The 26,011-nt window shown below is 38.4% G+C and overlaps 1 protein-coding gene across 1 annotated transcript; it reads right to left on the bottom strand.

The window, feature by feature from the left end:
- Positions 1-6,546: 6,546 nt before the first annotated feature.
- wnt2ba (wingless-type MMTV integration site family, member 2Ba) lies at positions 6,547-16,845 on the bottom strand. The gene is made up of 5 exons (XM_053635859.1): positions 16,746-16,845; positions 8,689-8,909; positions 7,686-7,963; positions 7,138-7,402; positions 6,547-6,795 (listed from the first exon to the last, which is right to left on the bottom strand). The coding sequence occupies exons 1-5, from the start codon at positions 16,775-16,777 to the stop codon at positions 6,566-6,568; spliced, it is 1,026 nt and encodes a 341-aa protein (XP_053491834.1). The 5' UTR covers positions 16,778-16,845; the 3' UTR covers positions 6,547-6,565.
- Between the last annotated feature and the right edge of the window lie 9,166 nt (positions 16,846-26,011).

Below are 26,011 nucleotides of genomic sequence, written 5' to 3'. Positions count from 1 at the left end.
TCTTGCCTTGTTTTTGGTCTTCTGATTGTGTAGAGTATGCCATCTTGAAACATGCCATCTTCCCATGCCGATAATACTAGATACGTTTTCCTTCCCGTGGCGCTGAGTGCCACGGTGATATATAGGGGCGAGGCATTCTGCCATAGCAACAACGGGTAGAACTGGTTGGCCTTGTTGGAGATTGACAGAGGCAGTAAAAGTGTTTTAGCAGCTCTCACAAGCAAGTTCTTTACACACAAGCACATCTTACTGGATCAAAACAACTCCTTTTGTAAGGTGGGTGTGGGTTAAAAAGAGTGATCAGCTGCTGGATGAGTTTTTGTGGCTTGTTATTGTCCCAGTAATTATGAATAAGAATCAATACACAAAAGACCTTGTGTATTAAAAACGAAAACATAATGTGAAGTTTGAAAGAATATATGCGGGTAGGAAAAGTGACTGTAAAAACTGGTGGACGTGCTTGCTTTTTTCAGTGGACTGTTTACAAACAAAATGTCGGTTCAAGAGGCCATTCTGCTAGGTAAACGAGCTTAACAGGCAACTCGATAAGTACCTGAGAGTCCGAGAGGTTTATGTTGTCATACGCGATGATTTCAGCCTTGTTATGGAGAAGTGGAATCCAACCACATGGATTTCTAAAACAAACACATGAACGAGTGCTTTCTGATGGAAAACCCCACGCAGGAACTTAATTGTTTGTCTAAGGTTCATCCGTTACTATGATGGTGCTTTCAAAGGAACGCAAAGTGCCCCAAATACAAAATCATATTAATAAGTGATGCTGTATTAACAGTTTGAAATCTCAAGACTCCTGACAACTGTATATTCTTCTAATACCCATCAGCAGGTCTGAATAATTTCTCTCCATACTCTCGTTAAAAGTGTGAGTGAAATTGAAACAGTAACGATAATGCCTTTATACTTTACCAGCATTCACAGAAAGAATCCATGTTTATGATGAGTAGCTCTTTGTCTATGGCCTACAGGTAACCCTTGAAGGTTTTATGTAAAACTGCCTCATTTTGAATATTCTGCCATGAGTTCTCACTGAAAAAACAAAAAGAGCAGTCATCTTTTTTCCCCCACAATAAAACAGTAGATGAGCCAATTGTGAATCTAGAATGATTGATAGATGTGTAGGTATATTGAACTCTGATATTATCTAACACCCTGGAAGGCCTGTATCCTTGTTTCCCCATCTTGCAGTAGTCTCATCTCCTCTTGTATCATCTCAATTTTCCCGTTGGAAAGATGTGCTGACTCGGTGCCCTTGCTTTTTGTCAAGGTAAATTGAGAATGTTTTGAGATCATTTATGTGAAACAAAATCTATCAGTGTTTGTTTCACTTCACTAACATTAGGTAAGTATGTTAGTTCACGTTAGTTAAGTATATTTATTACGGATGACGCCAAAAAATATCAGAGAGAGAAAATTAAATAGACTTATAATGAAGTGCAAAATCTAACACTTTACCATTTTATTTATAATGATAATTACAGTAATGATTAGAAACTGATTAAAAACACTGCTTTCTCTTGCTAACAAACATGTCAATGGGGTATTACAGTAACCATCAGCCAAGTGACACTCTGTAAATCCCCCCACTGACCCACCCAAGAGCCTGTGACCACTGTAAACCCCCACATATATACACACTACAGTTTCTACCTTACAGAAGTGATTTGTGAAAGGACTATATCGAGAATGTACTGTTCAAACAGAGGAGCCAGCACCAGCTTAGAGAAGGAAGTGTCAATAGAAAATGAACAGCTGGTCAGAAGATCAGATGTCTATGCCTATGGGCCTCTACATACAGAGTCATAGCTACAGAACTCACAAAGCAGCCAATTGCTTGGACCCTGAGTTATGATGGAGCACCAAAAGTCCATGAAATGTCAAATCCCAAAGTGCAGAAGTCCCCCAAAACCACTGATGTGTAATGTACAACACTATACCTGGAATCCCCCTAAATGGCGCCCTATCTCTCTAACATGTTGGACTTGCACAAGTGTAATTTGAATTGTCCCACTTTTCAAAATGAAGAGAACATACCTGTCTGGAATCCAGAATCGATACAAGAAGAAGCAAAACTATGTTAAGTGTTGGAGATACTCTAATAATGAAATAATTACAGATGACAACCAAGCCATAAAGTAATGTAATGCTAACCCTTGGTTTATTAACATATATAAAGAGTATGAAAGCCAACACTTTACCAAAAGTGTTCTGGTGTGATTTATCCAAGTGCTTGATCCAGCATTACATCTAGAATGCAGAATATATCACTTTCAGACACTTATACTATAGTTGGCTTATTGTATTGAAGCATAATATAAATCAGGAAGGCCCTACATTTTCCTGTAGGGTAGGGTAGTTTGGGACTTGAAGGAAAGTCAGAATCCTAGGAATCAAGCAATGCACATGAGCCAGCTAATGAGGTGGACACCATTTGTAGAACAACTTCCACTGATGGGCATTCAAGACCCATGTCCTAGATTAGTGGTTTTCAAAGTGGGGGACAAAGTGTGTCAGAGCCACCAAGCCCATCCCTCCCACTAGTATGTTTTATCTCTTTCTCACTCTCAGACAACCACACACACACACACAATCAATTCCTAATGTAATTTAAAGATGTAAGATGTAATTATGAATAAACAAGGGGGATATATTCAGAAGTCTGTATTTTTAATGTGTTTTAAAGACATCTTGCAAAAGGGGGGCCTCAGTCAAATGTTAATGCCATTTGGGGGGCCTTGCCCTGGAAAAGTTTGGGAACCCCTGTCCTAGATCACAGTCCTCAGTTGAGAGTGCCAGTTCTAAATAGCATCTATTTAAGATGGCAGATCTGCTCAGGGAGGAAGCCACTACAATGCTCCAACTACTAGAGAAGGAAGCAGTGGGAACCAAGGTCTTGCCAGCCATATCAAGGCCACAAGCAGTATAGGAAGAATCAGAAGTAGAAGAGGAACGGCATACAGCAAGTGGTGAGGCCAGTCGTGGGCTAAGGAATTCTGTCCCAGCAGAGATCCACAACTGGCTATGTATTGATTTGGCACTGGTGAAAAGATCCATATACACATTTCCAAACCTCCTATATTTGTGTTACTACGTCTGGGTAGAGATGCTACTGCCTCGGCATATGTGCTGCCCTAACAGTGCATTCGCTGGGGAAAGCCCATAGCTACAGTAAGTTTAGTGGGATTACCAATGTGGGTACCTTCATCATTCCTAGCATCCTCAACAGACACCTGTTGAATCTGACTGGAAACAGTAATAATCATGCATCCTCATGCAGTCATGTTGCTGACCTGCTTTGGCTCTTCTCTGAGATGACAGTGAGACCAAACACTGTAATGTGTACAAGGAGGTTGGATGTCTTCTGGATTGCCTGTTCCTTGGTGGGGCACACACAGCTGGTAATTATCAAGCTTTCTATCAGTTAAATTGGGTGCATTGGTCGTAAAAAAACAAAAACAAAAAAAACATAACTACAAGACAGTGGGACACTGACGACAAGAGTTGAATCAGTGGCCATTCTCTGATCATGTATCCCAGCCCTCCACCAGACCACATGTATGGCCTCTTAAACCTCAAGCACAATCAAAGCCACTTCATATAAACAAGGAAAGGAAAGGTCTCTGATCCTCCCTGGCTGTAGCACCCAAAGGTCTTAGCTTTGAAAGTAAGGAGAGCTTCATTTTTGCCAGCTGACACACCAGATAAGAGTTTTTATGTGTTAATCCCATACCATGGGCCTGGCTGCAGGCGTGCTAAACCTCCCAACTGTTCACCTCCGGGAGTGATTTCACCCCCTAACACGAGCACCATGTATATATTACACTAGACTCCACTATAAATTTGGCACTGACCAGAACCATGAACGACAGCCATGAGAGGGAAGCACAAAGTCCCCCATGAGGCCTACCTGTCTGCATATGTCTAAAAAGAATGACATGAAGTACATACACCAGGGCAAAAATGAGTTTATATAATAAGTCTATTACTAATGCTCCTGTACCACTTTTTGGGGTAAATAAATCAAGTTAAATAACAGCTTAAATTTATCCCATGTCAAATGTTACACAAATTGTAATAGCAAGAATTATGTTCTCCGTGTAAGACTTTGACTTGCCATCTATCTTTTAAACGAATGAAATGGTAGCGTACATACTATTTCATAAGCGTTCATGAGCCAACTCTGAAAGAACTACCTCAAACTCGTCATGAAAAAGAGAAATAAATAACAGAATGTTATATTTGGCTGAATTGAAAACAGCTGGGAGGTTTTCAGCCTGACAAGATCATTATCTACAGCATATGACTCCAAACAAAAGCAGTTACTGGGACCACACACACTTGGCACTGTGTGAAAATGGTCATGTAATGTTTATGTTCATTATCCCTTTAATCAACCATTGTTAATGCCACTTGCCTCAGGAAACCAAAATAACATGTAAGAACCAAGCCTTCAACCAAAACACTTCAAATTTTAGGGATTAGTGTGCTAATTAAAATGCTAGGCTGTTTTGTTTAAGAACATGTATAAATTTCAACATCAGCCGTACAGTATCAAAGGGGCTATTGTACAATGTTTTAAAGTAAACACACTAACATGTTTTCCTGAAGTCTTTCTCAACACATAATCTTTTCCTCTGCTGAGAAAAGGTGAAAGATAGTGCTGTTGAATGCCAGAAAGCATAATCTGACAGGGGTTTTAGCAGAAAATGGAAAAAAGATATCTTAGGATAAGACCCTGAAAGTGAAAACATAATTGAGGTTAGGGAGACTAACTGATTTTTCTTAACTATAAACATTTTGCTTGAAACCTGACCCCCCCACCCCCCTTTTTAAATTTATTTAATTTTTTAACCTTCCAGCCAGTATAACCCAGAACAGCACAAGTCTCCTCATCCTGCACATGACAAAGGTTCAGGTTGCTTTAGATTAATGGAAGTGGCATTTTGGACACGCGTTATCCCAGCAGTATGCCAAAGCCCTGACTCCGCTCATCCAGCTTCATAACAAATTTAGAAACAGAACATTTGGCGTAGCAAAATGAATGCTTGCCATGCTGTCCTGGCTATTTTTACTACTCAATCATGGTACAGTATATCTTTAAATGGTAATGATTTGACATTTAGTATCATACACATAGTTTTGCACGAGGATATAAAGATGGCAAACAATTAAGACATTGCAGAGGGGAAATAATCTTTTTTTTTTTTTTTTAAGACATACACATGATTTAGAATCTATTACCATGTGATTTAGTTAACTGCTTGTGATTTAGTGCAGTCTATATGTGACAGTGACACAACTAGTGTTATGAGCTTAGAGACCAGAGGGACGGGCTTTCAAAAATGTATGAACTGCACTCTAAAGAATGTACTGATCCCACTTTTTTTTCCATTAGCGATATGATACTGATAGGAGAGCACTGAATATTGTATAATACCCAATGCTGCCAAGTTATGTGAAACATCAGGGGCTTGACGGTGACATGCTTTAGAAGAAGCTGTGTCCTGTATTCACTTCCAAATTCTGTGTCATGCCAATCAACACCACACACATTCACTACAATACATCACTGTCACTGAATGGAAAATATATCAAATCCAGTCCCATTATCAATCCAATGTTTCAGGACAATATTGCCAATATTGGAATTTAGTATCAGTTTGGTGCATCAAGTACATTAAATGGAATAACAGTTCCATGAACTGTGTCAGCTTGTTTTTTTGGTTTTCGTTTTATTTCATTCAATGTAAACAATGCTCGATTTTTGAGAGAATCGAAACGTAAACACTCTTTGATCACAGTTTTATCTAAACCCTCACAAAAAGTGCTCACATGAAAAATGATGCTTAAGTGCGTAGATATTCAGTTTCAATAACAAAAGATCTTATAACATCTAATAGAAACATCTTATAACGCATAATGACAAAAAGGCTTTACAAGAGGATTTGATCTTTCAGTATTTTTCCAAGTCCGATATATATTAAAAATGAAAAGAATTTTGAAGAAACGTTAACTAGAGCATTGTGTCATGTTAAATGCTGAGTCCTTCCATGTACATTAACAGTGTGAACTCCTCCTGCAGATTTGTTATTCTTATTGTACAGATCATACAGCGGGGTACACTTCCAGTCAGTTTCAATTTGAGTAAGTTCTGTTCCGTTTTCAGGCAATTGTCGCAGATGATATTCATGATGCACCGTGTCCAGTGTCTGTCTAGTGCTCAATTTCTCAGAGGGTCCACATGCTGTCAAAATTGTTTTGTCTGTACGTTTTTAAGCCATTTGCAGCAATTTCTATGCTCTTATCTGCGCTCATGAAACCATGACAATAACAGTGACAAAACAAATGTTTAATCCTTTTTCTTTTTGCTGTCCAAAGACTAGCAATGTTCCAGACTGAAGAACAGTTTTACTTCTGCACTGTTGCCATGGAAGTCCAACAAGGATTAACATTCTGTAGACAGAGACCATGCATCCTCTGATTCTTTGGTCCACTTGGAATCCCTGAGAAGAGAAATTTTTTCAATAATTGGCCACACCCACAGAAGTCAAGTAAGATCTAGCCAATCTGGGCGCTTGTGCGGTTTGCAAGTGTGAACATCCACGGTGTCTTCACAGTCTTGGCACTCGACCGAGCAACACCACTTGAATCTGCACTCGCACTTGGTGACCCGTTTGACTCGTGTGGTGTCGTATCCACGACCACAGCACATAACTTCACAGCCGTCCATGCCCTTGGAAGATTTATTGCACACCCTCCCTGCTGTGCCTAGAGAACCTGAAACAAGCATGAAGAAACAGATATAGGATAATGACGCATCCACTGTTCTCCATCCAGCTAGTAACTGTCATTACCTATGTCATGGATATGGACAGGGTGCTCAAGGGTCTATAAATAAAAATGGGATTGTATTGAGGATCTTTGTTTTTTGCTTTTTGGCCTTTGAAGAGTCCAAGAATAAGAGATTTGTGAAAGATCACTATGTACGTAACAGCTAAAGTAACTGAGATAAATCATCCAAATCTGTATAATCCTCTTTTTTTTCCCATTAAATCACATTATTCCAAATATTAGACTGAGTAGAGTACAAGGGCTCAATGGCTGCGAATATTCACCCACCTGCTGTTCGGTCCATGAGGCAATAGTCTGGAGAGTTTTCCACGTACACCAGTTCGTTTTTCGTTGTACCTTTGAAGTTCCTGCCTGCAGCCATAAACCCTGTGCCATCCTGGTTCATTGTGACCTCCACCGCCATGTTGTACTTCTTCCTCAAGTAATCTCCTGTGCGCCGGAAATCAGACATAGCAAGCCAACATGTCCGCAGAGCGCATGAGCCGCTGACACCATGACACTTGCATTCCAGCTTCATGAAGCGCTTCACTGCCTAAGAAGAATAATGGTTGAGCAACTCCACAAGGCAAGAACTGACTTTATTTTTCAAAGTATTTGCACAGTAATAGTGTAGCAAGACGTGAAAGCCATTTGGATTCAGTCATTTAGACAGCCTACGTGTAGTGTAATGAAGATTGTATGGGATTTGTCTTAATGTATGGCAGAGAAGACAAGATATTTTAGTGTATATGTCGACAGGCAGTGCTAAATTAACCAACCGTCTCATGAATCATCACTATTATGAAAACCTTTCAACCCTAATGGCGCATCCTCACCATTCTGCCACAGCGGTTGTTGTGCAGGTTCATCAGTGCTCGGGCATCTTTTACCATTCTCTCCCTGGCATCCACAAAAGCTTTGGCGAACTTGATACCATAATTCACGTTGTCGCTACAGCCACCCCAGTCAAAGTCACCCATTTCATCATGTGCTCTTCCTCTCTTGTGGGTGTCACAACTGCAGCTCTTGAGCTCCCCCAGGCTGCAGGCTCGAGTGAGTGCATACACCACTCCAGCAGAGGAGATTGCATACACAAATGCTGCCTCACGGCTACCTGTCATGATCAGAACAAAACAATCAGCTTATTAGCTATAAATCTCAAGAACAAAAAGTCAATGGAAACATTCAATAATACTTTAAAATTCATCTAGGTCTCAGCGTAGATGAATAAACTCCTTTTATTGAACCAGGTGTGAAGGTGTGCAGGTCCTTGTGTTGGTGTGATGGATCATCACATAATCATCATCCTCTCAGGTTTAAGCTCTTGACGTGCCGGGCCTATTCAAGTGTGGAAGGCCACCCTGGCGCTTCCTACCCTCAGACTGATTCAGACCAACACTCCCTCACCTTCGTTGTCTGGATGACTGCACTCATAGCCTTGAGGTGTATTTTTTTCCTTCTGTGGAGAACACAATGACCCCTATTCCCCTCATTATTCATCCTCCCGCTTATGCACTTAGCCAAAACAGAGGGTGATATGTCAATGTGAGCAGTTTTGTCTGTCTGCCAGAGTCATCTTCACAAATATTTACATCTCCTATTACTGTTTATACATCGGCCATGCAGATCCCCCTGCACACCACTTGTATTTGGAGAATATCCAATCTCTTTCAGATTCCCGCCCATTTTGGAAATCTGAGAAGTGATGGCTTTTTTTACTCCCTCTTATTCTGGTATGACTTACTTATAAGCAATATTTAACACATTCCTGAATAAATGATTTATGTTATTGTACTTAATGTGTTATGTAAGTGCACTGTAAGTAACTGTGGGACGCACTTCGGAGCATGACGCGGCCAAAGACAGTGTGGTCACGTTCCAGCGTGCTACAGTTCCAGCGATGGTGCTGGAACTGGTGTTGACACTCGTGAATCCATTCCTTGGCTCCCTCACCAATTGACTGCATTAAGTCTGGGTGTCTCTGGCACAACTGCCGCTGCTTGTTGACCAGGCCAGGAATGTTGTCACATATGACCCGTGCACCAAGTGCACCAATGTACCTGCAGAAGGGGAGAACCACAAAAGATATGTGGATCTACACGATCAACCACTGTATGATAACAATGTTGTAACAATGTATTATGCACATGCGTGTTTAACAATTAGAACACAACTGATTCAGTTACAATCAGGAGCTGAGAATTCAAAAGCTAAGACTCATCATACAGGGTTAGAAAAGGGGTTCCTCAAGTTTTCTCTTCATAGTTAATGGTTCTTCGATTCTTAAAACATTTCCACTTAGAACCCTTTTAGTGAGCTTCAGTATAGAACCTTAAAATATTCCTCAAGAGAGACAAGCCGAAGTACCCTTTAGAGTTCTAGATTGATCCTTTCTAACACAGTATGTTTGTAATAGATTATACTGTTATACTAGATTATACTTCATCCTGGTTTGTCTGGATTATGAATGGGGGTTACAGTGTCCTCTAACTGGCCTCTTTGATTCAGAGATATCACACACACACACACACACACACACACACAGACTGTAAGGTTTATGCTGTTCTTCCTGGATCTCATTATCCAATCAATTGTAACCAAGTTCGTGCGACAGTGCTCAGATGAACACAGTGTTCAGTTTCCACTCCTGTTATGGACGTCCCTCTCTTTATTCATACACACACACACACACACTGCACAAGACCCTTCTCAGCAACCAGGGAGGCCTTGCTCTACAGAGCTGCCCTATTAATCCTTCACACACATACACACACATTTTCTCCACAGCAAAAGACTTATCAGCCACATGTGTCTGGGATTGGGAAAGACTAATGCTTGCAAGCCAGAAAAGCACTGTGTGAATTGATTACTATGATGACAACAATCCCCATAACTGCATAAATTACTGTAGGAAAGGAGAGATATTTATCACTATGGTTCTTGAGGCTGCGGGCACACAGCCACAGTTGTCTTACTGGCTAAACTTCACACTACCAGATCCCCACTGCCTTATATGAAGCAGCATGGCCCGTCTAGTTACTTCAGCACAGCTACAAAGATACAGGTACAGTGCTGCTGCCTGTTTGGTTGAGAAAGCGGACATTCACATTGGTAGGGGGCAAGTATCTAAAATTGGGTAGACTACTGAAACTTTCTGCTGTTTACACAGCTGTAGACTGCAATGCAATCGGCCAAAAGCGTGGTAAGGATGTTGGGCTATGTTGATATTGCTATCACTGAGACTTGATGGAATGCCCACTGATCCCTCAATTAGTGACAGAGAGAAATATTTAATTGAGAAATCTACCAATCTTTCATCACATCTTCTGTTGGGAGCTGAAAAGCAATAACCCATGACCAAAGTAAAACAAAGTCTGTGGTCCTGAACAAGAATGTGAGATGGGCATGTGCAATATTGCCAGTCAGTGTACTGTAGCTCTGAAGGCAGCTCTGCCTCAAAAGAATTAAACAGATTGGTTAACATCATGTAGGACTAAAACTGACACGGAGGACTATACCTTTCCATTATTCCTTTATTTAACAAAATATTTTGGCTACCAGCAAGCCAGATTTCTAAAAAGGTAGTTAACATTGACTAGCTTGCAATCAAGATAATACTAGCATTTAAAGGAGTTTATGAAAATACCAAATACAAGCCAAGCCAAATACACTTAAATATAACAAAAATTTATTTTAAATTACAAAGTTTGCATAAATCTTTTGTTATATTTAAGTGTATTTGGCTTAAAGAAATTGATTTATCAACTTCAAAATTTTGAGGTAATTAGTTTAAGTTTAGTTTTGAACTTATCTGGTTTTACAGTGTACATTGTGGATCTAGGTAGACATTTTTAATATATTTTTTTAAAAAATTCAATACTACTACTAAGCCCTGCTTAAATATCTAGCTTGGTCTGACTAGATACCAGCTGCCACAACACAAGCCGAGCAGGTCAACCTGGTAAACCCTCTTTGCCAGCTGGTAAGTTGTTTTCCTTATCACTTGGCTGCACTGATCAATAAATGTTTGAGATTTCATAATTGGCTTACTATTGTGTTATTCTCCTAAAAATAACTTTGTAGAATTTGGTAGCAGTGTGTATTCTAACACAAGGATTGTCACTAGCAAAGGATGAACGCAATGTTAGAAGAGTAGGTTCCACCTACTGGCTTTTTGTATCAATAAATTCTCTCCTCATGGATAAGCTAACACATATTCATTCATTCATTCATTAACTGCCTTATCTTGGTCAGGGTCATGGTGGATATGGAGCCTATCGAGGGAACACTGGGCCCGTAGTGGGAATACACCCTGGATGGGACGCCAGTCCATCAAACATTCATACACTCATTCAGACCTAGGGGCAATTTAGCATAGCCAATCCATCTACCAGTTTGTTTTTTTAAAGGTAGGTGGGAGGAAACCCACACAGACATGGGGAGAACATGCAAAAATGCACACATTGTAACCTGAGCTCATGATCACACCAGGGACCCTCAACCTGTATGCCAGCAACACTAACCACTGCACTATGCCACCCTAAAGTAATGCAATTTCAAAGACTCCTGACTTTTATTTTTATTAGGATTCCTCCATCAGGTGGAAAATTATTTGTTATTGTTATGTATTTTCTTCTTATTATTAGGGGCCAAGCACCAAAGGTGCATAGGTACCTATTGTTTTCATTAGCTTTCTTCTTCTTCTTCTTTGTATTATTATTATTATTATTATTATTATTATTATTATTATTATAATTATTCCCACTGGGAATCTATGGCATGTCTATGTAAGTAGGAAAATGAAATTTGGCACACTCATAGTTATGATCCAGTAAAATAATCCAAATGGTTAGAATTGTTGAACACTTTGTCCTAGAAAAAAGAAAATTAGTAAATCAGATTACTCTCCTCATAGTGATCACAATCCATAACTTACATTAAGACTCCACCCATTACAGTAGTCCACATTTTGAAATGTACAGTATTCAGTATTATTTTTCATATTGCTCATTCAAATTTTGTCCAATTCTTACCAAAACTGGCTCAGATGATTGATCACTGGACAGAGCCATGACCAAATATAATTTTGATATTCATATTTGTTTAAAAGTTATTTTGAACAAAATTGAGTCAGAGTCTGTATCTTGGCCATACTTTTATCAATCGCAATGAAACTTTGTACTCTTCATCATCAGCATGATCTGAGGGTCCATGACAAATTTGAGAACAGCGGCACCTACAGATCATGAGATTTGAAAAAAAAAAATTTTGAAATATAATATAATTAAAATACAATTAATATAAAATATAATTGCTTATAACTTTTGAATACTTTTTATTGTGGGATTCATTGGGTCATGGTGAATTCGTGGATACCAATTTTGCCAAGATCGGATGAAAGATGGTCTGTCCGCCATTTTGAAATTTGAAATATATTGTAATATCTTTTAAAATATTTGACATATTGGCAAAAAATTTCGCACGGATGATTCATAGCATGTCCTCTAGGTACCTGAGAAATTTGAACACAGTATCACCTAGTGTTCTAGAGATATAAGGTTTTATGTAAAAACACATAACTTATGAAAGTATTATCCAAAATTTCTTTTGTCAGTGTCATTCCATGTGTGGCGCACTGTGATAAATAACAAGCATAAATTCTAAAGGTCCTGGATTCAACTCCTGTGTGGTGCACATTCTTAAATGTTTGTGCAATGTTTTGTCTTTTGGTTTCTTTCTTTTGTGGCTCAGCATTGCGGTCACCTTTCAACCTCTTTGCATGCAAATAAATGCCTCTGTTCTGTTAATTTCCTGTTCAATCTTATTCTCAGCTGTGCTTCTGAACCTATCTTTTATTCATTCATATACATTCTATTTCTCCTTTGTATTCTTTGGGCTCTGCATTCCGCTTGCTGCGCCTTTGGTGCTTGGCCCCGTTAAATGCTGCTTGCAGCTTTATTTAGGATTCCTCTGTCAGGAGGAAACCTATTGTTATTGTTAATGTTCTTATTATTATTGTTATTTTTATTCTTCTTATCTCCCTAAAGTGCCCAATAACAAGATCTGAATGGTAAGAAGTTTTGAAATTTGGCACATTGATACTACAGGCCACAAGTAACTGCCACACCACAAATGGCCCACATGAGCCCATAGGTAGCACGACGTCTCATGGGGAACAAAAAAAAAGCCACTGGGACCCATAAAAAGCCATTGGGACCCATAAAGTTCGCCATGATAAACTTTCCAGTACATTGAACTGATCTCCTTATGAACCATAGGTAAAATTCACTTGAACTGTGGTACATATGTGTGGGATACATATCTTTCTATAGGCTGATAAGCAATATGGAATCAAAATAAAAATTGGCTTAACTATTTACATATTGGTGAATTGACAACATAATTCTTGTGTCCATAAATCAATGCAACATTATCCTATGGACTTGATCTGGATCTGTGCCAGACACAAAGAGGACAGTACTACAGTATGTTACCATGTGCGATGGCAATCTCCAATAATATGTGTTATATAATGTTTAACAATATCTTTATTTTCTGCTAGATGGTGCCGTGTGTCTTGGATCGCGCCAAAGTACACTTCATTCCGATTAATTTTCTACCGTGCCCTCCACTAATATTGACACCCTTGGTAAATATGCGCAAAGAAGGCTGTGAAAAATTGTGAAAACAATTGCAAACAAAACACGAGTTTATCCAAAAATAATATCATTGTTAAATATAGGTGTGCAACAATTATTGGCACCCTTTTAGTCAATACTTTGTGCAAGCTGCCTTTGCCAAGAATACTGCTCTGAGTCTTCTCCTACTGTTTAATGCCTGATGAGGTTGGAGAATACATGGCAAGGGACCTGAGACCATTCCTCCATACAGAATCTCTCCAGATCCTTCAAATTTTGAGGTCCACGGTGGTGGAATCTCCTCTTCAGTTCACCACACAGGTTTACTATGGGTTTCAAGTCAGGGTATTAGGATGGTCATGGCAGGACCTTGATTTTGTGGTCAGTAAACCATTTTTGTGTTGATTTTGATGTATGTTTTGGACCATTTTCTTGCTGAAAGATCCAACCACGGCCCATTTTAAGCTTTCTGGCAGAGGCAATCAGGTTTTCATTTAATATCTGTTGATATTTGATAGAATCCATGATGCCATGTATCCGAACAAAATGTCCAGGTCCTCTGGCAGAAAAACAGCCCCAAAACATTAAAGAGCCACCACCATATTTAACTGTGGGCCATGAGGTACTTTTCCATATGGCTACCTCTCTGTGTGCACCAAAACCACCTCTGGTGTTTCTTGCCAAAAAGCTCTATTTGGTTTCATCTGACCGTAGAACCCGATCCCATTTGAAGTTCAGTAGTGTCTGGCAAACTGAAGACGCTCGAGTTTGTTTTTGGACGAGAGTAGAGGTTTTTTTCTTGAAACCCTTCCAAACACCTTGTGGTGATGTAGGTGAATTCAGATTGTAGTTTTGGAGACTTTCTGACCCCAAGACACAACTAACTTCTGCAATTCTCCAGCTGTGATCCTTGGATATTTTTGGCCACTCGACCCATCCTCTTCACAGTCCGTTGAGACAATATAGACATATGTCCAATTCCAGGTTGATTCATAACATTTCCAGTTGACTGGAACTTCTTCATTATTGCCCTGATGGTGGAAATGGGCATTTTCAATGCTTGTGCTATTTTCTTATAGCCACTTCCCATTTTGTGAAGCTCAACAACCTTTTGCCGCACATCACAGTTACATATATTCCATGGTCTAACCCATTGTTATGAATGACTAAGGGAATTTGCCTTATGTGTTACCTTATATTTATACCCCTGTGAAATAAGAAGTCATGGTTGAACAATTTCCTGTGCCTAATCACCCAGGTGTACTAAAGAAAATGTAAAATATGAATGGGAATGTACTTCAAATATATTTTTCTCATATGAATTCATAGGGGTGCCAATAATTGTTACACACCTATATTTTTTCACATAACAAAGATATATATATATATATATATATATATATATATATATATATATATATAATTTTTTTTTTTTGGATAAACCTGTGTTTTGTTTGCAATTGTTTGATATCCATGAGAGCAGAGTATGTTTGTGAATTTTTTGAACAAAAGGTTAAAAGAAAAAAGACAATTTTTCACAGCCTTCTTTGCTCATATTTACCAAGGGTGCCAAGATTAGTGAATGGCACTGTAGCAGCACAGAGTAAATCAAATTAATGTTATAGCAGAAGGAATAAATTCAGAATAATCTTAAAGTAACATTGTATCAGTACAAAGTAATTCTCCAAAATTCTCACTGACTCCTGAGTTTTCTCTACAATGATCATTTGTAGAAAACTACAAAAATGAACTTAAAATCTGCCATTGATCCAAATGCAATGAAATCTGTGGGATACATTTCTCAACCATGTCGATTGTGAAATGGTCCGCGATATTGAGGAGGAATATTGTTATATTACTGCCTTTAGGTGACTTGAGACTCACTTTTAAGAAATAAATGTGATCTGACCACCTTTCTTAACTTGATAAATCGATACAACTTTATTGTCATTGTACAGTACATGTACTCAGAAACGAAATCCAGTTTAGCGTCTACTAAAAGTGCAAATAGTAGCATTGTGCAAATTAAGTGCAGGTTGAATATGTAATAAATAGTACAAAAAACAACAGCCTGCTTTAACAGAAGAAATTTATGGTGTTTGTGGGACTTGATTCACACAAAATATTCAACAAGGACATACAAAAAAACCTTCAGTATTCTTAGTACTGTATAGCCCTCCATGTTTACTGTGCCATCACTGGATATGTGTGATTAACAGACCATAGTCACTATTATATAAACTTCCAGTGGGCAACTGTTTATATTAAGTTTAGATTTTATTCAGTGTAGGGTTTAGATTAATATTAAACACATGGTTATTTACTTGGTGGGTGGAAAGTAAGCTCCTTTGTAGTTCTGATCAGGTTTCAGATATCAGATTTGATCAAATTTAACCATAAGATGTTTTTTGATAAAGTAGTCACACTCAAGTGCTGTACAACTGCTGCATTTCAATGCCCTTTACGAGTACTTGTATCTGACACATCATTATTTCAGTGCTGCATTATTTGAGAGCTACCTACTGATCACCGATTGTTAATATCGAGATTTACTTACATATTTATGTTTTGAGATTTGTTTTTGACAGATGCTTTAGAGTTTGAGTAGGTAGAAACATGGGATATATCCTGTAGATTACACTATATTTCTCTTTATATTTACACTTTCATACATAAAGGTAACCAAACCGTGCTTTTATATTGTTGGTTGGATGATACCATCAAGCATACATCTTTAATATGTTTACTATGCATCTTTCACCTTTCAATATAAATTAAGTGAACCTTAAATAATTAAATGTACACCACATGCACCTTCCCAGGTAAATAATCTAATACTAAAGATACAAAGGATTTACCCTTGATACCCATAACAGTACCACCCCAGAGACCTTGAAAGTTTGGCCTACAGTTTCATATCTATAGGCTATTATAATCTATTTATCTATCCTATAATTAACTATGCATTTATTCTTTGCGGTTAAATTTTAGTCAGTTACTTTCATACTTGAGTATTGATCTTTGGCTTTTAATAGGTTAATGTTATTTCTACAGTGGCTTGACACCCAGAAAAAGGGGCACAAAAATGTGCATTTCCTTGTCACTGTTGTGGTACCATCAAGCATACTGTAGATCTTTTGTACCACCTGGAAAGGTGCATTTAGTGTAGGCTACATTTAAATCATTCCTCTAAAAGCTAAATAAAAGTACGAGTGGTTCAGTTATGTAACTTTAAATAGGAAATGAAAACGCGCTCACCACCAGGACGAGTCCACGCTCGGAGTGAACATGAGCAGCAGCAGGATGAAGGGCAGGCAGATCCCCTGCGCTCTCTCAGGTCCGCTACTTCCCGACCTCCTGACTTTACGCAGCTCCAGCATCTTAGGGAAAAGCAGTGAGTTTCCCCTCTGTTCTCCTACTAGTTCAGCAGTCCTGCGTAGTCTTTAACACATCTGCTTTCCCATCTTTCGATGCTGTACCTGTTCTCTGCTCTGGATGTCTCTTAGGAAGGGAATGAAGCTCTCCTCTGTGTTAAAAATCTAGATTTAAATCCAGTTACCGTAAAATCCTTTTCATTATTAGCATTTTTTTTTCTTTCTGTGCTGGAAGTTGAAGCAGAGCAGCTCTGAGAGTAGTGCAGTGTATCTGCTGCAGCATCCGACTGTCAGGGATAATAAGTGGATGTGGGCGGGGGGAGAGATCACTTCTGCTCCGTCCCGCTCCCTCATTGGACAGTGTTTAGCGTCGGTACTGATAGTGTGTGTGTGTGTGTGTGTGTGTGTGTGGCTTAGCATTAATTAGGCCTATCTGCATTAACAATTATGTCAATGAAAGGTCCTCACAAGGATAGCAAGAGAAACACTCTTAAAAATAAAGGTTCCGGTCAGAACCCTTTTAAGTTGCACAACGAACCTTTTACTCTCGCGTTCTTTAGAGAACCATTTATTTACTGGTGCTGTAAAGAACCCAGAAATGGTTCTTCACAGCAGTGCCACAAGAAACCATATTATCATAAGTTCTCTGAAATAAATGAATACATACATACATACAAAACTTTAGTTAGTGCTTTAAATAACCAAAGTAAGGTCGAGAGAGTTAAGAGAGATGCCAAGAGAACCTTTTCCAGTCCTACAAAGAACTTTACAGGGTTCACTTTAAACTGTTAAGGGATGATACCTTGAAGAACCAATACACTGCTCTGAAGAACCTATAATGAACCATAAAGAACTTCTTTAACCTCCAAAGAACCATATCGCTCAACTCAAGAATGCTATACTATGATAAATGGTTCTTGACAAGAAGAAGGTTCTTTGCAGGACCTAAGATGCTGTAAAGAACCATTAAATAACCTACATTTTTTAAGAGTGTAGAACATAACACTAAGTAACAAATAACAACAACGAATAAGAAAACTTGTTTGTTTAGACCTGTGGTCACCAACCCTCTTCCTTGAGATCTACCTTCCTGCAGGTTTCATCTCCAACCAAAATTTAACACCTACTTTAGTTAATCAAGAACTTCTTAAGGCAATGATTAGATGGTCAGGTGGGAACAGGTTGGAGCTAAATTCTTCAGGAAGGTAGATCTCCAGGAACAGGGTTAGTAACCACTGGTTTACGAGGTTAAACAAATGCCACATTTTTAAACCTCTGAGCCACTCTAACGTGCTTCACATCAGCAGCATCATAAACAATCAAATCAATTTATAAACAAATTTTCAGTTTTACAGTGTTATTAATGTAGGCAGACGATTCAGGATCTTTACTTATTTGTAATGTTTATTTATTAATTGATTGTTTGTTTGTTTAATCATTTTTTAAAGAGAGCGGACTTGAACACAAGAAACGAAGAAGGAATTAAGGTCCTGTCGGAGAAAAGTGAAAGTAAGAGTTCCCAAATTTCCAGAAAATAAACATGAACCTGACCACTGAATTCAAATGTTTTTGATTAACTTCACCCAGAAAGCTACTGGTATTGGTGTTAAAAACATAATAGATATATTTCCATATATCAATTTTTTTTTTTTTACTGATAAAAATGATTTTTCTTTTGTTTTGTTTGCCTTTTTGGCAAACCTATTATTCTTTTGTTTAGATGCCAAAATTTGTTTGCAATATATTTGCATAAATGTGTGTATATGAAAAAGCAAAATGTGTATATGAACATACAGGATGTGTCTTTACACATGTCTGTGCTTACTTAAATTTAAATAATTTAAAAAAATGCTTAATTACCCAAATTGCACCAAAAAAAGAAGAAAATATATATTCTCCTTCTTTTTCTTCTTCTTCTAGATAGATACATAGATAGAAAGAAAAAACATGTTCCTAGCTTCCTAAAAGACTTTCATTATCCCTATTTGATAGTTAAACCATCACGTTGCAGGGTTTTGCAAATGAAAGGAAAACACTGGTGGCTTCTGTAATCAGTAGGGAGGAGGTTTGATGGCATGGCTTGGGTCCACTTACAGTATCCCCATAGAGGGGCAAGTCACTGCTAATTAATATCGGATCACCTTTATCCTATGATGAAACCTTTCTATCCTGATCGGAGTTTCCTTTTCCAGGGTGATAATGTCCTCATCTACAGGGCACAAGGGCTTGTATAATCTATACCAGTGACATTAATTCCTGTAGTCCAGTTTGTCTAGGTAGCAGCATAGAGCAGCTTATTCAAGTCTATATTTAGCACAATGAACACATTCTCTGTGAAGATGGTTGACATTGCTCATTTATTTCAGGATGTGACTTTGTTACGTCTGCCGTTTCAATTCCCGTATGCTTGTTAGGTTGTGACCCACTCTTAGTTTGTCCACATGTTAGGTTGTAGATTTTACTGTGACATCTCTATGACAGCAGCCGGGACTGGGACATGGTGACCCATTAAAACCACGTTGGGGGTGTCTGCTATAGAAGAAACAACTGTTTTAGAGGGGAAGTTTTTTTGGGTTGATAATCGAAATGTCATTTCTATATTTTAAAATGTTTGCATTAAGAAAATTCGAACCTCTATCATTTTGCTTTGCTGTGCCTGAAGGGCCAGTTTATTTCAGGCTTTAGATGTGGTTGTGGTGTTGCCTTTAAACATGCCCAGACTCGATTTCTGCATTATAATATAGAGCGCAGTTGTTTGGCTTTGTAATCACACTAGTATAATTGTTCTCTCCTGGGATGAGGCAGGAACGAACAGACTTGCAGGCTTGTCCTCTTCAAAAAGCTCATTGGAGAGCTGGGGTTTGTGGCTAGGACCAGTTTCAAATTATTTGCAGAATAATGACTGCTATGCTTGTCCATAGAGGCTGCGGTCTTGTTATTAGTGCAGCATTGCAAAAATTCTACTCTGGATCAATGGTGAGTCCCGTGAGATTTTGGTTTGATGATTGATAAACCCATTGGAAACCTCACTGTTTTGGATGAATATGTGTATGTGAGCCAAAGAAAGATTATATGGGAAAAGGGAACCCCAACTGGCAATTAGTATCATTCTGCATGTCTAGTAGCTTTGATTTCCAGGCGATTAAATTGCCTGGACAGGCAGCAGCACTGCAGTGGAATATAGGGAATGGGTAACAATTTTTCTAGTTGTGACAAGACTACATTTCGAATAATCTTCTCTTAAATCCACAATGAAGTAGTAGCTCCTCCAGATGTTATTGCAAAAATTATAATCATGTCCATTCTGGTCATCATCATGTTATTCACATGGGATGTCTGTTCCCTTTTTGATGTGGTGAAGTTATCTTCCTCTCTCATGCCCAAGAGCTAGTGTTCACGAGGAGGGATTTCTGGAGGCCATGCATGTGTCTCTGCAGGCTTAATAACCACAAACTCATGTGCTTAACAGGAATGTTAATTGGAAATATCCAGCAGAGGAGTGACCACATGGAGAAACTCTAAACCCTGTTCACTAATTAACAATGGCTGATCATTGGGCAGGCCAGTTCTCTTCATTTTATAGCAATATTCTAAAAGATATTTACAGTCAGCTCCAGCATTATTGAATTTACTGAATTCAATACTGAATTCTGAATTTATTCTAAGAGAATTATATATATATATATATATATATAAAACAAAAAGCACTGTCATGAGTAGTGTTACCCCTGCAATCAATACTTTGTACTACCCCCCTTTGCCCAAATAATACAGCACAGTATCTTCTCCTTGATGAGGATATCAGAAAGCAAGAACATCTGAGGTGGCTCCTCAATTCAGAATCTCTCCAGATGCTCCAGGTCCTCTCTTGTGGACTCTTCAGCTCTCCCCACAAGTTTTCGGTGAGGTTTAAGCCAAGGCTTGGATGGCCATGTCACTAAAACATTTGATTCTGTGGTCATTGAACCATCCTTGTGTGGATTTGGACATATGTTTTGGATCATTGTCCTGCTGGAAGTTCAAGTTGTAGCTTCTTGATAGAGGCAGCCAGATGTTCATTTTAATGGCATAATGGCATGCATGCCAAAGTTCCAATGGCATTGGAGGAAAAACAGCTACCCATCATAGATCCTCCACCAGACTGAACAGTGAGGATTAGGTTGTCTTCTGTGTAACCATTCATCTTTTTATTTATTTATTTTATTTATTTTATTTGTATAGCGCTTTTTACAATAGACATTGTCTCAAAGCAGCTTTACAGAAATATCAACATGGTATACAGATATTAAAGGTGCAAATTTATCCCAACTGAGTAAGCCACTGAGTGGCGACGGTGGCAAGGAAAAACTCCCTAAGATGTTTTAAGAGGAAGAAACCTTGAGAGGAACCCGACTCAGAAGGGAACCCATCCTCATCTGGGTAACAACAGATAGTGTGAAAAAGTTCATTATGGATTTATATGAAGTCTGTATGGCCTTAGGAGCAGCCGTAGTCCCAGCAGTCTGGAATTAGAGAAGATTTGAGCTCCATCCAGAGGCAGAAAGGATCTGGATCTCTAGTATCTCCATAAATTCATGTGGGGCTCGGCGAAAGGAGAGAGGGAGAAAAAAGATTATTATGACTGCGAAGTAGTAGAACAGAATCTAGTCAGGGTAGGCTTGAGTAAACAAATACGTTTTAAGCCTAGACTTAAACACTGAGACTGTGTCTGAGTCCCGAACACTAATAGGAAGACTGTTCCATAACTGTGGGGCTCTATAAGAGAAAGCTCTTCCCCCTGCTGTAGCCTTCACTATTCGAGGTACCGTCAAATAGCCTGCATCTTTTGATCTAAGTAGGCGTGGCGGATTATATAAAACCAAAAGGTCGCTTAGATATTGTGGCGCGAGACCATTTAGTGCTTTATAGGTTAATAAAAGTATTTTATAGTTAATGCGAGATTTTACTGGGAGCCAATGCAGTATTGATAATATCGGTGTGATATGGTCGTACCTTCTAGTTCTAGTTAGGACTCTAGCAGCTGCATTCTGGACTAACTGGAGCTTATTTATATTCCTACTGGAACATCCAGACAGTAAGGCATTACAGTAATCTAATCTAGAGGTGACGAATGCATGAACTAGTATTTCCGCATCATGTAGTGACAATATGTTTCTTATTTTAGAAATATTTCTGAGATGAAAGAAGGCTATCCTAGTAATATTATCTACATGAGCATCAAATGATAGGCTGGAGTCAATAATCACTCCAAGGTCTTTAACTGCTGCACATGATGAAACAGAAAGACCATCCAGAGTAACCATGTGATCAGAAAGATTACTTCTAGCTACACGTGGGCCTAATAAAAGTATTTCTGTTTTATCAGAATTAAGTAGAAGGAAGTTAGTTAACATCCAATGTCTAATGTCCTTTACACAATCCTCAGCTTTACTAAGCTTCTGTCTGTCCTCTGGCTTCGCTGAAACATACAACTGTGTATCATCAGCATAACAGTGGAAGCTAATTCCATGTTTACGAATAATTTGACCTAGGGGTAGCATATATAAAGTAAAGAGCAGTGGGCCTAAAACAGAACCCTGTGGAACTCCAAAAGTAACCTCAGTACGCATGGAGAATTCACCATTTACATCTACGAACTGATAACGATCGGTCAGATAAGACCTGAGCCAGGAGAGGACTGTTCCCTTAATACCAACAACATTTTCTAATCTATCAAGGAGAATAGTGTGATCTATAGTATCAAAAGCTGCACTAAGGTCGAGTAACACAAGCAGAGAGACACAACCCTGATCGTAGGTCAGTAGAAGGTCATTTACTACTTTAACTAATGCTGTCTCTGTGCTATGATGAGGTCTAAACCCTGACTGATACATTTCATGAATGTTATTCCTATCTAAGTACGAGCATAACTGCTTTGCTACAACCTTTTCTAAAATCTTAGAGATGAAGGGGAGATTTGATATTGGTCTATAGCTGGACAATTGAGACGGGTCAAGATCAGGTTTTTTAATCAAGGGTTTAATAACTGCTAATTTAAGTGATTTAGGTACATAGCCAGTGCTTAGGGAAGAATTGATTATATTTAGAAGTGGTTCAATTACTCCTGGACAAATCTGTTTAAACAAACATGTAGGTACGGGATCTAGTATGCAAGTTGATGAATTGGCTGAAGAGATTAATGTAGCTAGTTCGGTCTCTCTAAGTGAAGCAAAATACTCTAAACATTGATCTGATATTGCTACATTGTCATGTAATGGGTTTGTTACAGTACTGTCCGGTTTTAATTTAATGGCCTGTATTTCACGTCTAATATTTTCAACCTTATCGATGAAAAATTTCATGAAATCTTCACTGCTATGTAATGATTGAGTGTTTCTCTCTCTAGTGGTTTTATTCCTAGTTAATTTTGCTACTGTGTTGAAAAGGAATCTAGAATTGTTTTTGTTGTCTCCTATTAAGGCGGAGAAATAGATTTTTCTAGCATCGCCAAGAGATTTCCTATATTTCAGTAGGCTCTCCTTCCATGCTGTTTGAAATACCACCAGTTTGGTTTGATGCCATTTACGTTCTAATTGTCGAGTTGTCTGTTTTAAGGTTCGCGTTTGATCGTTATACCAGGGTGCTAATTTTTTTTCTCTAATTATTTTCCTTTTGAGTGGAGCCACTCTATCTAGCGTGTAGCGGAGTGTTGACTCCAAGCTTTCAGTCGCCTGATCGAGTTCTATGTGATCTGACGGTGATCCAAATCTAATTGATGTTTCATCATCTTTTGATGACAAACCCACCTTAAATGTTTGTTGCCAAACAGCTCTATTTTTGTCTCGTCTGTCCATAGGAGTTTGAGTAGTGTCTAGCAAACTCCAGGTGCTTACATTTGTGGTTAGATGAAAGAAAAGGCTTTCTTCTGGCACACCCTCCAAACAGTTTGTTGCCATGGAGATGACATTTAATTATAGCTTTGTAGCCTTTAATTCAGTTCAATTTGATTTATATAGCTTTTAACAATTGATATGATCACAAAGTAGCTTTACAGAAATCTGGATTTGGTGACTTTTCTGGCCATGACCGTCTTCTGCAAATCTCCAGCTGTGATCCGTTGAGAGATGTTTGTCTCTCTAATCATCTTCTCAAAATGAGTTGGGGCCAAACACACCTGCGTCCTCTTTCAGGCAGGTTCATTACAGCTCCAGTTGTTTTCTTCTTAATTACTGTCCTAAATGTGGATACAAGTAGATATATATATAGATTTTCAATTGCATAGATATGCCTGATATACATACATACATTATATATGTATGTATGTATGTATGTATATCTATATATACACACACACACACACACACACACACACACACACACATATATATATATATATATATATATATATATATACTGTGTCTCCCTTCATTGTGTATCCTCTAATCTTCTGCATGGTGAGGAATGACTCAGGGGATTTGGCCTCTATGTCACCTCATTTATACCCCAGTGAAACAAGAAGTCATGGATGACCGCATAAGAGTCCGTAAACATTTACATTTTGCTCATAGGAATCTCTGGGTGCTAATAATTGCTAATGTAGTTTAATTTTTTTTAATGGTTTTCTTAAGGGTTTATTTATTTATTTATTTATTTCTTAGAATAAATTTACTTCTTTTAAAGGTTAGATTGCTCTCACATCTTCAGTGTGTATATAAGTTAACCACAAAAATTGCCAATAATTCCCTTTAAAAAGACATTTTATATTATATATAAGAAGGTTGAAGAACATGATGGATCTTGTTGCACGCCTTCTTGCAGAACTTTTTAATTCTTTATTATTTTATACTCCCCGTTTCAATTCAGACCACATGTTTTCAACAGGGTTCAAATCCAGGGATTGAGATAGCTATTGCAAAACATTGTTTTTTGTGTCCCACAACCATTTCTGTGTTGATTTGGATTGAATCTTTTAGGCTCAAACCGGGTTTAAGGCTAAAATATCCAGATACTTAGTGGAATTAATGATGCCATCAATCTTTGCAAGAGCCCCTGAAGCACTAAGAAAAATACTAATAAAAAACAGAGAAACATAGTGAATACTAAGATAAACATTTGAAATTTCATTAATTCTTCAGTAACCATTCTTCATCCTGGTCAGAGTGGCAGTGGATCCAGAGCCTATCCTATTAATAGTGAGCCTGAAGTAGCAATACACTCTGAATGGGACACCAGTCCAGTGCAGGGCACCCTGCACACACACATATTCACACCTGGGGCTACTAAGCATAGCCAATCCATCTACATGTTTTTGGGAGGTGAGAGGAAACCAGAGAACCCAGAGGAAACCCATATGGACATGGGGAGAACATGCACAGAAACTCCACACAGGCAGCAACTTAAGCTCAGGATTGAACTGGGGACTCCTGACTGGTGCAACAGAACAGTGCTCATCCTATCGCTGAGAGATTGGGAGTTAGAAAAGTGACAGTAGCCAATGTATGCCAAAAAGCTATGTGCACTTTCCTCCGAGTGTGCTGTGCAACCCTGTGATAGAGCCAGAGTAGCAGTTTGCAAATACTCTGTAATAGTTGTTGTGTGACTGGAGAGAACTAGCTAGTGGGTGGGATTTTGCAAAACAAACATGTAGAGAAAATGGAAGAAAAATTCCCAAAATATATAAATGTAATAATAATAATAAAAAGGTACAGGAGGCCCTGGAGCTGTGTGACAGCAATGCTACCCGCTTTGCCATTGTGCTGCTAAAATAAATAAATAAATAAATAAATAAATAAGGAGGCTTAGTAAAAATGTTTTCATAGAAATATTTATTTTATACAATCACTTCTGCCCATTCTCTGGAGTTAACTGTAGACCAGTTTTTAATTTTTTTAATTTATTTTTTTTTAACACCTATACATCCTCTCAGTAATATAAATATGATTAGCAAAACTGATTTTTAAGTGAAAACAGAAATTGAGCCAGACATTTTAAGTTTCATGCAGGGAAATGAATTCATGTTTTAGTATTTTTCCCTTTAATATATAAAAACAAAACAGATGGGTCTTTTAGTCCTGAACAGAACATAAAAAATAAGGCACAGTGCTGCATCTAAAAGCTAATACCCCATGAAAATATCTTCCATCTGTGGTTTTTTTTTTTTTTGGTAAAAGT

This window comes from Ictalurus furcatus, chromosome 11, assembly GCF_023375685.1.
Source record: "Ictalurus furcatus strain D&B chromosome 11, Billie_1.0, whole genome shotgun sequence".
NCBI lineage: Eukaryota > Metazoa > Chordata > Actinopteri > Siluriformes > Ictaluridae > Ictalurus > Ictalurus furcatus.
The sequence above is the reverse complement of the archived record's forward strand: the minus strand, read 5'-3'. Positions and strand labels throughout refer to the sequence as shown.

Bases quoted from the DNA above. Each gene is read 5' to 3' on its own strand.
- wnt2ba (XM_053635859.1), bottom strand. From the start codon at position 16,777: ATGTTCACTCCGAGCGTGGACTCGTCCTGGTG. The intron at 7,964-8,688 runs GTGCGTCCCACA...TGATCATGACAG, and splicing joins TGGCCGCGTCATGCTCCGAA to GTAGCCGTGAGGCAGCATTT. The intron at 6,796-7,137 runs GTGGGTGAATAT...TGCTTGTTTCAG, and splicing joins CCTCATGGACCGAACAGCAG to GTTCTCTAGGCACAGCAGGG.